This window comes from Teleopsis dalmanni, chromosome 2, assembly GCF_002237135.1.
Source record: "Teleopsis dalmanni isolate 2A chromosome 2, ASM223713v2, whole genome shotgun sequence".
NCBI classification, from domain to species: Eukaryota; Metazoa; Arthropoda; class Insecta; order Diptera; family Diopsidae; genus Teleopsis; species Teleopsis dalmanni.
In genome coordinates, this window is record NC_051847.1 from 185925122 (window position 1) to 185945286 (window position 20165).

The 20165-nt window shown below is 31.0% G+C and overlaps 1 protein-coding gene across 1 annotated transcript in view; it reads right to left on the bottom strand.

Annotated features, from left to right (window-relative positions):
• The window catches only part of LOC119684280 (rho GTPase-activating protein 100F), a 77559-nt gene that overhangs the window by 52629 nt on the left and 4765 nt on the right, over positions 1-20165 (bottom strand). The window contains exon 2 of the mRNA XM_038098288.1: positions 9166-9560. Coding sequence (XP_037954216.1) covers positions 9166-9252 — 87 coding nt within the window. The 5' untranslated portion in view covers positions 9253-9560. The remainder of the gene's footprint in view (positions 1-9165; positions 9561-20165) is intronic.

Below are 20165 nucleotides of genomic sequence, written 5' to 3' on the forward strand. Positions count from 1 at the left end.
TCAGGCTGTCGTGATCGAGAAACTAAGGCCGTCAGTTCAATACAAACCACGATTTGCGAACTGTTAAAGAGCATAGAAGAATTCACAATGGCCTGTGGACTAATCGTGAAGGTTGTGAGATTGCTGCTACTCGATGGCGTGGATTAGACAGAAGTAAATAGAACAACTTTTTGGGATACAACAAACCTACAATTCATGAACTTACTGGAATACTAATAAATTATTCGAAAATAATATCCATCAGAAAGAATCCATCACTATTTTTCAGTATAACGCTTCTTTGATGCAATCCTGAAAAAATTACTAAATGGTTCCAAAACAAATATCTGCAATTAATGAATGCTTTAATCAATTGAAGATATCAAGTCTTTGCCTTTAGGCCACAAAAGGAACTTTGGGAAAAATGTATGAATTATATATAATTTAAAGTTAAAATAACAAACAGTAAGTATAGCCAGTTAGTTGTGGTGGAGGGAGGAATAAATTCTCCTCAATTAACTAAAAAAAACGCCATTTTGAATCCACAAAACCTCGAAATAGTGGGTAGTAAAGAGAAAGTCAAGCCAGAGAACCAGCCAGAAGCATTTATAAAGGTAAGAATCTGGCCAAGGCTAATGCTAGAAATATTGCCGAATTTGTTGAAGAAGGTGGACCCCAGAAACTTAAGCCTGGTTCTGGCCAAACCTGGACATAGACACTTCAGGTGTTCTGGTGTTCTTTCTTCGAGAGCTGATAGACGTGCATTATAAGAGATACCACAGGGTAGCCCAAGTCTAACTCCATGCCGTCTTATGGTCCAGTGCCCTGTAAAGACAGATCTTAATCTAGATTTGCTTCTGTGTATAAACAGAAAGTATACAACTAAGAAAACTAATTTAACGCCACTTTAAATATATAGTAGATGATATATAGTAAAAAAAATTCAATCCTTATCTATTAAACTCTTAAAAGTAGTCAACTTCAATTTTAAACCATTTGCATGAAATATTAAAAGAAAGATATTGTAGTTTCACACTTTTTTTTAAACGTTTTTTAAAACGGTATTGCCATCACTTTCCTATCTATAAATTCAGAAATTGAAAAAATAAAAATACAAAAATCTATTTCTTCCTAGTCTCATAATAGAATTTGCCATGCTTTTAGGAGGTGTCAGTCCACTTATTTGCTTTTCAATTTTCCTGCCGTGGCGTTTGATTGTGTGTCTTTCAACGCTGGAAGCAAGATTTACTAATTGACTCGTAGGTGTCACTTTAATTTACAACATCGTTAGTGCCCATGGCTGCATTGGGATCAACTCCGGTACACAGTTTTGCTGCAAACTTAATGAATTTTCGCTGCAAATGTGCATCAAATCGTAAAGTGATTTGAAAAACGGCAACCAGCGACCGACCAAGACTCCGGGCGCAAATTGCTTTCTAAAAACTTTATGGCAATGCCTTTTTGCATTTATTTATTATTATTGTTTTTTTGTGTTGGTAACGATTTGTATGTTGGGTAAAATTTAAACTTTGTTCCACCATTTTTTTGCACTATCTTTTTGTTTTTTAATTTATTATTAGATTTGTTAACATTTTTATTAAAGTTCTTAAACTTTTCGCAAAAATAATTTATAAGACACTGCGCTGCGCTGCACTGTCTTTTGACAATTAACAACAACGGGAAAGATTTTGTTAGACACGATTTTTGTTCAGTAATTTTGTTTAATAGTTTTTTATTGTTTTATTTTATATTTTTATATTTTTTAAAAAAGTTTTACTTCTATAGATTGTCTTGAAAACAAGTGCAAAAGTAGAATAACTTTTCATTAGCGAAATGCTACATATTTGACTTTTAAAGTTCTTCAAACTACTTTTAGCTCTTCAAAAAGTCTAAACAATTTTAAATAAAATAAAATAGATATTTTCTTACTTTTATTGGGAATATAGAAAACTTTTAGCTACTTACAGTCTTAATAATAAAATTTAAAAAACTGTTGTTCAATGCAAATAACCTCTTATTTCGTAAAAATGGATTCTTAAGGTTAAAAATGGTTTTACTAAATATTTTGTGGAAATTTCTAATTTTCGTTGGAAATACTATACTTTGAAACCCAAAAACTAAACTACAGGTATTCGTGACTTATAGAAATAGAATTTCTTAGAGGCTAAGTATTTAAATAATACAATTCAAATAATTATCCATATTTATTTATAGTTTAATATAATTTTTTGGCAACCTTTTTCTAACATTTAAAAAGAAAAGGTTTTCTATAGAAATTTTCAAACTGAACAGTACTTTTAATATCTAATTCTGAAATGATTATTGCGAATCATATTCTTATATCTTTTCAACTGCATATTTTATACATTTGTGATGTTTTTCTCTTAAACTATGTAATGTACCCGCAAATCGTCGACATAGACTGAAAAGATATTGAGTACTTATAGCACTTATATTGAATATTATAGAGACAGTACTTATGGTACTATAACTCGCAGATTTATTTATAGTTCAATTTTTCTTTTAACGATTTTAACAATTATAGAATTCTTTTATTTAAAGAAAAATAGAAACACATCAAAAATTGGGATTTAAAAAATATTAAAAATACAATATATTAAATTTCTGACTTTCCTATAAAATATGAAAAAGTATATGCAACAAATATTCAATGTAAGCCGATGATATGATATGACTAGGGTTGAAAACTAGTGTACTTGAGGTGAAGTTTGAGAAAACTAGAAGCATCTATACAAATGCAAAAACTATATGCAAAAACTTAATAAAATAGTTTATGACAGAATTATTATTTTGTGTAATAAATTAATTTATTACGAGAGAATCCTCTCTTCTCTTGTTTTAAATTCTTTTGTCCACTCTTGTCTTCTCTTCTCTTCTCTTCGCTTCGTTTCTCTTCCCTTGTCTTCTCTTCTCTTTGTCTTCTCTTATTTTCTCTTGCCGTCTCTCTTCTTGCGCTGTGTCTTTTGTCGTCTCTTCTCCTAACTTTTCTTGTCTTCTCTTCTTTTCTCTGCTCTTCTCTTCTACCCAATAATAATAACGGCTTTCTTGGCTAGTTAAGACTTCGATACACTTTTCACTTTACTTACCTTTGAGCTAGTAAATTGTTACCCTATGCTATTCTGTTTATTGGAAATAGCCCAGCAGGTAGGTTAAATTATATAGATGCACCTGTTTTCCACATCAAAACTCTCTCAATACACAGTGGCATTTCAAAATCGATAGGGTATGTTACTACTAAATTAGTTCTATTTAGATTGACTGATGGCTATTTTTGTTTCCAATCTAATTTGTTTCCAATAAGTTATGGGATCTAACAAATATTTTTATCTAGTCTGGCTTTCATTGTGAATCTTATTAAGTATTTACATTTAAGTGCCAATTTAACCTGCATATATTGATGTGAACCGTACGGCATGCTGATTATATTGATAAATGTATGTATATGTAAATTTGGATTCTTCATAATAATACTAATAAAACTCTTGCATTGCTAAAAAAATTGTCTTTACTAAATCATCAACGAAGTACAACACCATACTAATTTTGCGAAACAAGTCATAAATAGGTTATGTAGTGATCCTAGGAATCTACTTAGGTCGGTTAGCTCATTAAATCACGTTCAAAAATGTCATGGAACCATTTTACTTTACAATAATGAAGAGAATAGACCAATAATTTGGTATATGGGTAAACGTTTTTTCAGCAACTATCTTAGTGTTAATTTACTTAACAAAGATCAAAGCAGTTTCAAATGGTTTTCATACAAAATGTTCAACAATCTTTGGGGTAACCACAAGAAGCTTTTAACGAAAAGTCAAACAATTTTGTAGAAAAAAGTAAAAAAAAATAAAAAATGTTTACAGTCACGTAACGAAAATTTAATTATCCTTTCCCCTAACAAAATAAATTTCATTGCACTTCATACATATACATTAGGTTCCATTAAAATGTAAGTTTCAACGAAATATTCAAGATACTTCCGCAGTCGACAGCCACAGATGTGTGAAACTCAATCCTTTACCGCCACAAAATTTTTCCATATCAGCTTTTCCACTTCGGTTTCAATGGTGTTATTTTTAAGGATGTACCAATTTCAAGGCAACTTGTAAATAAATTGTCAGCGTAATGATGACAAAGTATCTCACTTCATTAGTTGATATTGCCAGTAGTCGCGTAATTATGATCAATGCCTACTTTGGAAAGTAACGCAAATATTTATTTGCAAACTGTGCCGGAGTATGAAGCACCATTTAAACATTCCAATCCTCCAACAAGGAGCTTCCATTAAGAGTCAACGCAACTGATTGCAAACTTCAGCAAAAAGTTAAGTTGAAATTATGCAAAAATATTTGTAAAAAGGATTTTTTTATTTATAAAAATTTTTTTATATTTTTTTATTTTTCATAAAACTCGACTACTACTACTACCATTAGTTGTAGTATAGAACTGCAGGGAGAAGAGTGTGGTGATGTAAAAAGTTTTGAACAGATTTACTCGGAAATGTTAAATGTTCAATTTGTTTATTTTACAAAGTTGAGTTCAATGGCTTTGACATGTCAGTGGAATTAATTTTGTGTTATTTAAACCCACACAAACCACAATTAAAATATACTTTGCAACATCCTTTTGCCAGGATGTTTACGCGAATGTTGATGCGGTTACAAAATAAGCATGTTATTTTAGTTACTTATTTTGTTTTATTGTAAATAATAGAATTATTTACACTCTCTTAAATAGTTTTTAGTACATCATGCTTTGCAAAAGTTTTCTCCATAGTTAATTTCGGATATTTTATTCACTTTAATTATATATTTATATTTTCACTTTAATTGAAATTAAATTGAACAATTAAATAATGAGAAACTAGTGAAAGGATAATAGTTTTAAGCAATGCTATATTTATATATATGTCAAGCGTGGCAATAACAAAATATCTACAGTCTAAGCTTAAATTATTTGAAACCTGATTTCACGTTTAGAATATAGAATGAATACACATACATGAGTTTAACTTTTCCAGTAACGAGTAGACACTTCCTGAGGTTTCAATCAATGATTCATCAATTCCTTAAAGTATCTCAAAGTATTTCGGAATGCATTTGAATTGTAAAATGACAGGAAAAAATAACTAATTTTTTCCTGTCATTTTACAATAAAAAGAGATTAATTTAAAAACTAATGTGCTGGTAAATAAATCGAGTATCCCAAACCAATCTGAAAAGACAGTTTCATCTGCTTATATTACAACCTATTAACATAAAGAGGTTTTTTGAAAAGTACTGGACTACAACAACAAAAAATATTTTTGGCTGACTATACAGTTGTTTCAAGTATTTCCAAATACCCATTATTAATGGTGTTGGAAATAATTCTTGTATGTAATTATTCGTAATTAATTTTTTTTTAAACTGCTAGTACCAGCAATCGAACTCGTGTCCTGCTAAATTTGAAGCTCAGAGTCAGCGCAATCGAACTCGTGTCCTGCTAAATTTGAAGGTACGCTCAGAGTCAGCGTACCTCAACGAACTGTTTTTAACAAAATTAAAAAAATTTGTAATATTAACTCAATTTTAACGATGATTTTTCAACGCAACCCAATCCGTTTTCCCGAAATATCTTTTTGGGGTTTGTGTACAGGCAGTAATCTGAAAATTTGGTCATAATAGCCCACGACTTCTGACACGATGCGTTGTCCTAGTGAAAGTAGACTTTTGACTTCTTCATATGGAATCGTTTTTTCGAAACATCCTCCTTTAAAGTTTTTATTCTTATAGGATATCATGTTCAACTGAGTAAGTTCTTCATTGAAACTTCATAACTTGAAGAGATATCATCATCATATTAATATTATTATTATAAGAAAGAAACTAGTTACTGTGAAAAAAATACGTATACGAAAATATCATATTAAACTAAGTATAGAAAAAATCGTTTAAGACTTGATAAGCTCAAGAAAAATCATCATTTATGATTTATTATTATTGGATATTATTTACTTAATATGAAAAAATACGTGTTTTAAAACAAGAATTGAACATCAAAACTGAAATAATTTTTTTTTTGTAAAAATTTCAATTCTTTGCAAATAAGAATTGCTTCATTAATGTTAAAAAATTTTAAATGAAATTTCGAAATGAACAAACATAATTAACTTTCGATGTGATTCTTTACTTTCCTTGCTCGCTGAATTGCCAGCATCAGAATCGGACATTGGTTAAATAAAAAGCTTATAAGCCGTTTTTACGCAAAATGAAAATAAATCAAATTTTGCAATTAAACTGCATTTAAATGCAAACCGAAAAATTAAATTTATTACCGCTAAATTGTGCGAAAACACATGGAAAACAACAACAACAATCAGCAGAAATCACATATACGCTTACGGCCACTACGCTTCGCTGTGCGTACCTACATACATAGCTACGTAGCTATGTAGCAACGTTGTTATTCGCATGCGACGTACATGTGCTGAGTGGTGCTTCTGCGTTAATAATGCGTATTAATTGCAAGTGTATGCGTCCATTTAACAATGCACTTCTGGTTACTTTCATTCCGGAAAATAATGAAAAATACGCTCAGGAATATGCACATTAAATCTGGAGGCTTAAAATGGAATTATTGCTGCATATGCCCGCATATGAAAGCAAACTCAAGCACTTATTGTATTGTGATTGTTGTTGCTAATATCGGTATTTCATGGCTTCAAGCCTAAATAACCCTGCAGTAAAATTTTAGAATATTTAACTAGTATTATAGACTAGCATAAACTGAATTAAATAACCCTGCAGTAAAGTTTTAGAATACATTACTAGTATTATGGACTTGTTTAAAATGAATTTTACTCAATTTCAGAATATTTAACTATTATTATAGACTAGTATAAACTGAAATAAATAACCCTGCAGTAAAATTTTTGAATATATTACTTGTGTTATAGACTTGTTTAAAATGAAATTTATTAGGTCATGCTAATACTTAGCATAAAACTGAATGATTATTCTATGTTCAGACACACATTAAATGCGCAAAAATTTTAATTTCATCTTCGTTTTAGCGAAATAAAGTTGTTTTTCCATACAAAATGCGGTTTTAAAATTGTAACGAAATTAAGAAATATGGCCTTAAATGGGCAGTTCATACTGCCCAGAAACTCACACTTTCGAAATTAATTTCATTTCATTTTTACGAAACCAAAGAAATTTGGCTGTCTGAATATAATATTAGCATTTAAAATAAAATATACTACAGCATAGTACTACGAAATAATATGAAATGACTAGTGTTTTCTTGAAAACTTTATTTATTTACTTACTTTCGAAGTTATTAACATAAATAGTGATACAAATTCACATAACTTTTATTTTTATGTACTTTTTTTGTTGTTTATCAAAAAAATATTGCTATAAAATTAACATTTTCTTCCTACTACTAAATTCTTTTACTCAAAAACGAACTAAATATTTTATATAAACTCGCTACTTTTCTGCAGGGAACTAGTTACGTTTGTGTAGTTCTCTGTTAGTAGCTTTGACATAATATGCACATTTTGGTGTTTCAACATAGCCACAACAACTTAAGCATGAAATATTGCACTGCTTTACAATTTTGGGGCATGAAATTACTAGTAATATTTGCTCTTATAATTGCCGCACATACAACATTTTGTTTCAAGTTGTTGCAACTAGAACCGAAGAAAAATCGCTATACACACACACAGAGAGAAGGAACGAGTGAAATGTTTTGTGTATTTGTGTTTGTGCATTTGCCAACGAACCAACGAACAGCACACATATTAAAAGTGCGTTCAAGTGTACTGCATAAATCTGTGCCATTTTGAAATCGCATCCGCTTCCGTTGCACGGTGAAAATCTCCTACGAATGGCATTTTGTGCCGTTGCCTGGTCCAGATTCCTTTTGAGCCAGCAGCTTTTGGCTGGTCAAATACAATTGCTCGTACAAATAGCATTGTTTGTTTATGGCATTATAGGTTACCAAATGCTTTCAAGTTTGTAATCGCTTTCAGTGTGTGCGTTAGACGTAATTTCCTTGTGTATTTGTGGATTAGGCTTGTTTACTACGCACACGTACACGCACACATAAACAATCATAAACAGGACTACTTACATGCTCTTATGCATAAATTTGTTCGTATTAAAAGACCATGTAAATGCCATAATAAAGCAAATTTGTTGCACTGAATACTAGTCCTGCAGTATTCACTTGTAATTTTCTTTTTAATAAGATTAGTTTTAATTTGAGAATTACTTAAAATTACATCTAAAATATTGCATTCATAGAATAATATCATTAACGATAAAATTAATTAATAATATTAATTTATTATTTATCTACAATTACGGATACTGTACACTGGTATATGCAGTGTGTTTGGTATAGAAATGCTTTAAATTCAGTTGGAGATATATTGATCCAAAAAACGACAGAAATAGTATAGGCAGAAACCCACTTATTCGATACTTACAGATATACAGGATTACAAAGAAAACTATCTCCAAAAAAAAAAAACCAGGCAATGATTATTAATCTTTATTACTTTAAAAAACTTTAGATTATAAAGAGATTTTTTCGAACGGCAGTAAACTACAACAACAAAAATTCATTTTATATTATTTTAATTAATTGAATTTTTGGATGACTATACAGCTATTTCGAGTATTGCTAAACACTCATCATCAGTGGTCTTGGAAATTATTCTTGTATTTATTTAATCTTAAATAACTTATTTGAGACTGTAAGTACCAGGAATAGAACTAACTAGTGTCCTTCCAAGATTAAATCTCAAAGTCAGCCCACCTTAACCAACTGATCCGAACTGAAATAATAATATTAATGAACTCACCATTTGCCTTATTTATTTATAAATTTATATTTATTTATATTTCTAAGGATTCCTAAATTACTAATTAGAAATTTTCGAATTGAACTTGATGAAATCTTATATACGGATACACATCTCTTTCATGAAATCTTATATGCGAGTACATATCTCTCTCAAGGAAGTACATTATTTCCAGACAAAAGCTCTTTATATGTATGGCCACATGAACACAAATATTTTTATACTTAAGACCTTTTATTTTATAACCATTTAGCAAAATAAAATATTCAAGAAATAGAATGAACTTATTTATGCTCTCCACTCACCTTTCTTCGTCCACAACAAAGCATTCTTCGCGCACGCGAATTTCCTGTAGCTGCTTTCAATCGAGTAAATTTCTTCTTCCACTGCATTTAGTGGTAGTGGTGGCGTGGTGACACAGCGTATCTATAGCACGTTTCGGCTGCTAAATACTGCATTTGCGTAGACCTTATTAGGTGCCCCCAAACGGGAGCCCCCACCACGTATACGAGCAAGGGTAATGTACCCAATTATCGCACTTCTGCGATGCATTGGTGCATCTTTAATGTTATTTATTAAATAGTTTATTTAATTGCTTTTTTCAATTATACCGCGTCTTAGCTCAATTCGTTGGTTACTCGTTACTCGTTATTCGTTTTTGCTTTGGCCACTTATAAAGAAAATTAAGTACGAAAAGTATCTGCAATAAGCAAGTAGAAATTTATGTTACTTAAATAATGTCACAACTGAGGTTAATATAAATCAAGTTATATATTATGAATAAAATAAATTATATTTGTACTGAAATTATACTAAAATATTTAATAGTTATTATTAATGTATATTATAAATTAATTTTACTTAAAACTTATTACATAAATTCAATTGAATTGTATACACATAACTCTTACTTCAATAAACATAACTACGTGAACATAGTCAGTTTTTTCAAATATCAAACTGTAATCATAAGTTAATTCACTTGAGTAAAATTGAGAATTAAAATTAGTTTTTATAACAATTTTCGCACAGTTTCGGTCACTAAGTGGAGTGAAATTTTACTCATGCCTTAATGCTGTCTAAAAGGTGATGAAACCAATACGTGCACAATATTTTTCTTCTGTCATTTATTGATATTTTATCTATATATAGGCATATTATTCTTAATGCCAAGAACGGAACAGTGAATACCAAAAGCAAGAAATCCATATGTATACGATTTATGTATAAGATCTTTCAATCCGCAGAATTCATCAAGTGTAGCAAGCATCAAAATTAATATCAACAATGAAATTAGATTAATCATTTTAAATCCAATTTTATAAAGATATTTTATATATACTTGTGTTTACTTGTTTCTAATATAAAAGGTAAATATTCCATAATGTAATTATTTCGTGCTTCAAGAAATGACAAAAAACCTATGAAAAATCAAATATCGATCGCTCTCTTTCTCCAATTTCATAACGCGTTTTAATCTGAAAGAAGGTCAAAAAAATGTAAGAACATCTGTACAAAAGAATTAGCAAATTGATCACGAGGGACCTACGGTTTATTTTTTTAACTAAAAAAGTCATGATGTTTGTTTCATATAATACATATATCATAAATTTCTTTGAATATCATTAAAGAAGAAAATCAATCTACTGTAAAGATTACTTACTTTTGGATCATTTTAAAGACAATTGAAATGATCCAAAAAAATAAATAAAGATGAAACAAAACCATTCCAGTTAATATAAATACATTCTTTAATCAAGGCATCGTTCATAGATACACTTATCAAGTTGGTTTTTAAGTCAAACTTTTAATAATTAGACGGCAAGCTGATATCCAATACACCTTATTTTCCAGACTAAATCTTAATTAGTATTTTTTGCTACTAAACCTCAAGAAAAGTCTCAAGAAAAGTCTCAAGGATAAAAAGTTCGCTTACATTACATATTGTTATAAGGAAATCTAAGATATTCTGAAACTGAAAAAACTGCACTAAGAAAAAAGTTTGTAGACGTTCACACTTGAAATTAACCAAGACCTCTACAAACAGAATAGTATTGAAATTTAGCAATTAAAAATATAAATATAATTAATTAATTCAATTATTCTACAGCTGGTTTATGATTTCGTTCTAATATAAGCACAGCAAGTAAAATTGTTAATAAAAACTTTCACAGCAAAAGTAACAAAACTCCAGAAAAATAATCAGAATCAGGTGCTTCACATTAGGTAGAACCCGAGTTCGATTCCTGGTACTTTAATTATTAACGAATAATTAAATACAAGAATTATTTCCAAGACCACTGATGATGGGTATTTAGCAATACTCGAAACAGCTGTATGGTCAGCCAAAAATTCAATTAATTAGAATAATATAATAATGAATTTTTGTTGTTGTAGTACACTAATATTCGAAAAACCTCTAAAACCCATCTAAGCATTATTTAATAGAGTGCATAAAGTAAATTGAAAGTACTTCACATTATCAATTTATACATTAGACTTATATATACATATGTATATAATACATATATACACTGATAATCAAAAATCCCATAGATATTACTATATACTGATATAGTATATCATTATAATATATAATATATAAAAATAACTTCAAACTTTTATTTCATTTAAATTAATGTTATTGTATATTCAACTATTTTATTTGAAACTAGGCTATTCATTAATTTATGGCAACGTATATCAATAAATTTTTAAGTAACTCTTTGGGGATTGTAAATTACTTTATATCATCGAATGAAGAAAAATTGATATTCCTGACTAAATTATCGGCGAAAAGGATTTTGACCATATAACAGATAAGAAAAATTGTTTCGGTTTAAAGAAAGTTATCATGAATAATGGGTCAATAAAAATTCTTTACATCGTAATTTCTATTTAATGGCACAAGACTAACCCGAACATTACAATAAACATGAGCACATTAAAATATAAACAAAAAAAAAAGAAAAAAACAACATTAAAACGTAGTGAAATAAAATAGGAAATGAATAAATGTTGGCAAACACTAAACCCAAAGTACACCGAACTAATGCAAAAATCGCCAAACGAACCGACCGCAAAACCAAAACTTCACACCGTAGTGTCAGCGCTCAGTGCACACTGTGGTTGCCAACAACCCAACAAACCTACAATCCAAGGATAAAGAAAACAAAACCTCAGTGCACACTACTGAGGCGTTCGGTACGAATACGCGTTCTAAGGGCCCAGAAAAATAGAGGAAAACAGGATAAGTGAATAAAAAAAATTTCAATAAAGCAAATGCACAACAATGGCAATATAAATGCTACCATAATGGCAGCCAAAGTTTTAACTATCAACAGATCCAAGAACAGTCGAGCGAGCATGGAAAGCGATATCAGCAGGCAATCTGCAGTTGGAAGTGCAGAAATGTAGAAATGCACGGCACATGCAATCTAAATTTTTATTAAGGAAACGAAACAGAAACATTTGGAAAAAATTTTAAAATTAAAGTAGATTTTTATTATCTTGTGTTAATATGCGTTTGCCAAAAACATAAATAAATGCGAATGAAAAAAATAGAAAAATACTTAAGAACAAAAAATAGCCATCCTTAAAATGTGCTTGAAAATGAAAATTTACACTTATCCTTGTAAATTTAGTTAGCAAAACGCAATGGCGCCTAGAAGCTTGCCAATATTGGGTTTATGTTTCTTTTAGGCAATCATTTTAATTTGTAAGGAGATACAAATAAGACTTCAAAACTTCATTTGAAGGCATATGTAAAATATATGACTACATAGTAGTGCATGCTTTCAGTATACAAATATGTTTGTATTGAACTATTTCATATTGCCAAACTATTCAGGCAACTGAAGCAGAAAGTCACCAGTCTAAATGCCCAAAGTAAATTATTTATAAATAGAAGACATATTTCAGTCTGTAACACAATATGGTAAAATAGTAGGATTTAATCATTTAAGTTGTACACTTCTGCGGACCAAAGTCTTATTATTACTTAGATTGACACTCACATAACAATAGAATAAAGTCACTACTGGCACGTCATCTTAAGTAACCGACAGACAATGGACTTAGTTTCTTTTTATTTTTGGTATATAATTGATTTTCTTCAAAAAAATCTGATGTAGATACTGAATCATCGGCCGAAAGACCTCAACATCTACTACCAACCTAACAAGTTAGGACGGTTTGATGTGACAGAATATTGTTTCTGTCTGAAAAAAGATGAGATTTCCAGATATCACTGCAATTTCGCGGTTGTCCAGCTGGTTCGTCCAGAATCATCCTAGACAAACAAGCTATTAAATGTAGTCTTCACCTCTCATCCACAAAAATTCGACACACATGGTCAATTGAACATAACATGTATTTGATCTTTCCAACGGTGATGGTTCAGTTAAACTTATTAAAACGGAACCGATGCTGCACACTTTCATCTCCCACGGTGATAAATCAACTGCAACTAATAAAAATATGATCGCTGTACACAATCAAATCCCACAATACCACCCTGGAGTGAAAGAAAACGTTTAGTGAAAGATGACATCCACTTGACTGGTACACTGGCTTCACAGAGTCATTGCGAGCTATCAATTCACAAACTCTAATATCTGAGGAAATTTAGTCGCCTTTTACGTCAAATATGTCTTACCTCGGGAATATTCTAACCTCTATCCAGAAAATGAAACATATCTATTTATCTATCTAAATATGTACATATCTTTTTATGTCACAATCTCTCTATGTATCTATACATATCTATCAATCAATTACCTTGTAAAACCTCTATCTATTTCTTTAAACATCTATATATCTTTTTATATTACAATCTTTTTATCTTCATATCTATCTATCTTTTTAACTTATAATCTTTCTAGCTATCTCTCTACATGCCTATCTATCTTTTCACCTTACTGTTACTCTATGTATCTATACATATACTTATCTATCGATCAGTTGCCTTATATCTATTTCTTTAAACATCTATATATCTTTTTATATTACAATCTCTTTATCTTCATATCTATCTATCTTTTTAACTTATAATCTTTCTAGCTATCTCTCTACATGCCTATCTATCTTTTCACCTTACTGTTACTCTATGTATCTATACATATACTTATCTATCGATCAGTTGTCTTATAACGCCTCCATCTATCTTTCTGCACATCAATCTATCTTTTTAACTTATAATCTATCTATCATCTCTCTACATACCTATATAACTATTAACCTTATAATTTCTCTGTATATCTATACATATCTATATGACATTTAACTTGTACGGCCTCTATCTATCTCTCTGCTCATCTATCTATCTTTTTATCTTGCAATTTCTTTATCTGCATATCCATTTATTTTTATAATTTATTACTTTTCTATTTCTCTTCATACCTGTCTTCCTTTTCATCTTATACTTTCTCTATGTAATACATCAGTCAATAAGTCGTACGACTGACACACAGATGGCGCTGCCATTGTCAAATCCATATGAAGTTTATAAGTACCAATCTTCAAGAGACTATGTGTAAAATTTCATGACATTTCGATTAGTCTCTCTCTATGTATCTTATACTCTCTCTCTCTATGTAATATATCTATCTACATACCTATCTGTTTTTTTACCTTATAATATCTCTATCCATCAATATATTTCACTATATATTTATCTGTCGAATATTGAAGTCTTGTTGTAGTGCAATATATCCTTTTTTGTTGTCCTAATTTCCATGGAAGATTGAGTTTCTCTTCCATATTTATATCTCTGTCCACTTCAAAATGTAAACTCATTTTTTATATATCCTCAAACATATATTAATATGCAACGCAATCAATAAAATATCTCTCATGCGGTACAGCGCTTTTAAAATATTAAACCAATTTAAACTTGGTTAATAAATGTAAGTTGTATCATAGTTTTTATAACTAAAATAAATGTAAAACTAAAGCAACATATGATAAATTTAACTGACAGATGTAATAAAAGGAACATAACAAACGGTGCTATTTACAAGATAGATTGCATTATGTGCCACTTTACATGTATGTTCTGTTGGTAATGCAATTTCATGTGATTTGCAAGCAAATGAAAATTCATTTAAATTATTAACTGATATAGAAAATTGTAATTTAAAACTACAAATTGCAATTTTCTTAAAGTACAACTTCATTACTTGTCTCTACATTAGAAGCAATCTAACCCACTACTTTCACACTCGCACTACATTCGCATATGAATGCCGGGTATGAGCTTGAACTATCCTGTGTTCTAATGGTGCAAGGAATTTTTAATTAATTCTACTAGAATATCAATTCAAGCAGGCAAACTAACTCAACTCGCATGCTACACACTGCATCTTCTCTACGTTCAAATATGTTGAAAATGCACATTCATCCTTGGCACTTTGCCACATTCTGTAAACCCACAGCAGTGCATCTGTAATCGGCAAAGGAGCGAGCAGTGGCAGCACCAATACCAGGACAAGCACCAACGCCGGTTAAATTAAAATTGTTGTTTGTTGCAACAGTGTAAGTAGTGTAAGTAGCAGTTGTACTCATTGTGCTCATGTGTAAGACTGAGATTTCTCGCCGTACAGTACACAATCCTACAATCCTGATAACGTTAACAACGTAAGTCAAAAAAAAAAATAAAAAATAAAAAAAAAAACACCGCCACAAATGTAAATGAAGAAAATGAAAAATGGAACTGGAAAACGTTCGCTAATAAAAACGTACCATTTTTAGCTACTGTAGCAGTTGTGACTGCTCTACACCACAGATGTACTGACTGTTGCCGAAGCTGTGGATTCACTTGCTGGTATTGATGCGATTGCACACACACATATGCACTGCTAAATTACGCTGTGATATATGTCATGACAACTGACGATGTACAGCAGAGACGGCGTTGCCATCAACGTATAGCAACAATATATCACGACTAATGCAACAAAACACAAAGAAAAACGTCATTGTTGTCCCACAAACAACAATACCGTTGTGCTGGTGTTACCAGAACTTAAGAGGTTCGAGTAGAGCGTGATGTATTCCAATGAACTTGTGACACATTCCGTTGCGAGCACAGTTGCCAACATGACAACCAAATGCTGCATTTTTATTCATATTTTTAGTGTGGCAGTGTGCAATTGCAGCTATGCACATCTCAATGATATGATGCGTGTCCGCCCGCTTGTCTGTCCATTTGTCTTCTTGCTTCTTGTCCGTCTATTTGTCTGCTAACATGACAAGCTCAACACAATACTTTATGTCAGACAACCAACAGGAAAATCTTCAAAAAAACCAACAACAACTAAGGACTCAGTCAAACAATGTCCATGCGTTAAATTTATTTAAATGCCGCAATAAATTTGATGTTTTGCTGCAATTGCGTCAATTGTTTGAAATGTTTTTGTTGTTTTTATTGTTGCATTTTTTCCGTTTGTGACAAATGTCCTGTCATAATGTATTCATTTTAAAATATTCAAAAAACATTTTGATGAAAATGAAACAACAACAACAAACAATTACTATTTACAAAACCAACAAAAACTTTCAGTGGACAATTAGATTAGATATGTCAAGATTTTATCTAAAATAGTTAAAGTATTTAGTGTGGCAACGCTAAGTATTATTTAAAACATTTATAATGAACATACAGATTAGATTTGTCAAAAATTAATTTAAAATAATTGAGGACAGTATTTAGTGTGGCAACGTCAACTTAACTGACAAAGACCCTACATGTCTGTATGATATCACTACTTAATACCAGATCTGAGCTAGTTCATCATGGAATTATTTCAAAGAGTTATACTTTTGTAAGAGACATGGTTCATTTTTGGTTGGGTGAAGTAGTGACACTGTTTAAATCCAATTAATGCTATCATATCGCCCTACTGGCACATTTTTGATACCAACAGATTATCCGGTTATTTCTCAAGGCAACACTATTAGATTAACACAGTGTTGTTTAAACATCTCCGAAGTTCCGTAATAATGAAATAATGGCCAAAAAATTTCGCTCTACTCTCAGCTAAAGCTAGGTTGTTATAGAGAAGGTGTTTTTCCTCTTCCTTATATTTACAATTTCCACAACTTTCGTGAAAGAAAATTCTCAGCCTAAAAGTATGTCTACAAAATAGCCAGTGTCCGGTTAGACAAGCTATGACCGTAAATATACCCATTCTTCATAGGCTGAGTAAGTCAATTAATTTTTTCTTACCAAGTTGTGTCCACATTAATCTAGAAATCAACCGCCCTATTTTTATGTGACCTAAATGAATTGGAGTTGCAAGTACAATTGGTCTTTAATTATAATTTACAAGTGGTGATAGATATTTCAATAACGCTTCTGTCTACTTTTAGGAGAAAAACAGTGTTCCTTTTGGTTAGTTCATGATTTCTTTTTATAACCCTTAAAATCGTGCTGATATCATATAAAGCTACTAGGAAATCCTAAACAATTTTTAAAGAACCTTTTCTTCATTGCAAAAATGGTTAGAAAAATAGTCAACAGAACCATCAAGGTCTTTCTTTCCTAGTGATGAACTGTGTGACAAACTGTCTGATAAGTACTTTACTATAAATCTGTTAATAAATCTTCTTATTGTGCAAACTTAATGTGGATGCTTGATTCTGCTTCATTATCTGTATAAATACAGTATAGATATTTTTTTATACGTTTATTTAAATTGTTTTCTGCTTGACATTTCTAATTTAAACTAACCTTAATCTAGCGATCCTATAGCAAGGAATTGTATTAGTTTCTTATATTATCTTAACAATATTTGTTTAGATATTGTTTTATAATTCATAAAAACAAAATCGTAGACCTCTGTTTGTTGTATTTTCTAGTCCCTTATATATTTTGTTTTGTTATGTGAATGTCAGAAATATAAAAATAAACACTATAAAATGATTAAATTCTTAGAGGTCTAAGTAATGTCAGGCTTCTCTTAACGAATTAGCTATGCGTGTCACTGTTCAACTTACATGGGTACCTTGACACAGCAATATTTTAGACAACTGCAAGGTAGACGAGCTTACTAAGGCAAGCACTCTGCTCCCTAACATTTATTTCTCAAATATTGAAATTTTACTCGCAATAGCCTAGGTAGCAATTAAATTAAAATAAGCAGATGAACCCTTCTGTAAGATCTCAAGATCGTCCTGATCAGCTTTTTTAACTATGCTAGGAACACATGCTATTAGACTGGGTCCACCGTATAATGACTTTTGTCGTGGTTGCGTCTCTACGAATGAGAAGGAGACTCTGTGTGTTTTTTATTAGCTAGGGAAGTATTTAAAATTTTTGGCGCCCTTTACCGACCTGACAACTCTCTTCTTGCAATATTAAAGATATTGTGAAGTTTATAGACTTATCAGGTGTATTCACTTTCACCTAAATGTGGCGATTTATGCCTTTCCGCATTGTTCATGTACGCTGACCACTGCAGTCGTTTTGGGAATGTATCTAGTCTGCGTGTGAACAACGGTCATCCATGACATCACTACGGTGCAGTTTTTGAACTCAAGTAGACTTTGGGCACAAGGCCGCCACTTCAACCGAACCTAGCTAAGCCGTGATATAATAACGAGCTATTATTTGAACTCAAGTGGGCTTTGGTCGCAAAGCACCACTCTAACCTAGGCCTAAAAACATAATCTAAACTAAAATAATTTAGAATTTTTTGCAGATTTCAACTTAATTTCACTAGTTGGGACTATTTTCTATGAACACGGTAACATATATTCTTGGCTCCGTCCTTTGAAGGGTACCTAGTCTATTTTAAAGGATCATAATATCCATAGAACGATACTATGACTGCTGATTTCGATGCCGTAACCATTCATACCGAAATTAATTCATAAATATATTTGCTCTTTGGAAATGAAAGTGTAATAAGCGTACATTAGCATATTTTGGTGATTTTTTTAATTGCATTGGCAACACTTAATTTTACTATGCGCACCAATTTGAATTTAAGCGTGGAAAATAGTTGCACAATTTTCTTTGCTACATGGAAAAGCGTGAAAATAAGAAAAAACAAAAAACAAATAAATGAGAAAAGAGAAATATGTGCCCCACAAAACATATCGTAAAGAGGCAAAAACAAACAAAAATAAATCATTTGAAAATGGCTCTCTGGCAATCTCGGAAGCCAATTGAGTTTTTTCGTTTAGTTTTTTGTTTGTGTTTGTGTTTGTGTTGGAATACTCCGAATTATGAGTGCATTTTGTGTGAGTGCTAAACTAAAGCAAATATTGAGCATTAAAAATGAGATTGCAATGGAGCACATAAAATTACAGTACAAAATTCGTGTACGCTATAAGAAAATCGATCGATTTGTGACGAAACTTGTGTTTATCCTTGTGTTGGCGTTTAGTGTTTATATGTTTTAATTTATTTTTTTTAGTTTTTTTTATTTTTTTTATTTTCGTACATGTACTTTTATCGTTAAAATATTGTATATTTTACGCTTAGCTTATCAAATACGCTTGGGGCGCATTGTGCTAATTTTTTTTTTTTTTCATACAGTTCTTATTTATATTCATACACTGTTATTAGCTTTGTTGTTGTTTTTTGTTTTTTTGTTTTTTGTGTATTTTACCCTTTCATTCACGGTGGCATTAACTTGCAAGTATGAGCAAACATTAACACTCCACCATTCAACATTACAAAAACACATACATATGTACATGTGCACATTCATGTGTTCACCCTCCACAAATTCACCCTTCAAAAGTAATATAACGCAGAGTTACACGCTTTACCACACCATACAACACTCCACTCCATTGCCCACACACATGTACGCACACTTCATTACTTACTACTGTCACACATCATCGTATTACTTGCTACTTACTCCACACACAGCTCGATTGTTAGCTGGCTAAAAACTAAATAACCGCCCGAGCGCCACCCACACCCCAAACCCCACTGCACAAATGCACCGATAACGTCAACGTCAACGTCGGTCAAAGCGTGTTTCAACTCTTAACCAACAAAAACAGAAACAGAAACGAAACAAAAACTTTAGCGTAAAAATTTCTATACACTTGAATGAAAAAATGAAAAAATGAAAAACTGAAAAAAAGACACGCAAAGGAAAAACAAAAACAAAAATTGGTCTATGTAGGTTATTGTTGTTGTCATTTTAGCTGGCATTGCTGCTGCTTACCCTAAACAAAAAAGCAACAACAAAAATCGAAAAAAAAACATTACCACAGTATAAATTTCGTTACTTGATAAAAGCATTTAAATCCAAACGAAATGTTTATTGTTATTTTTTTTTTT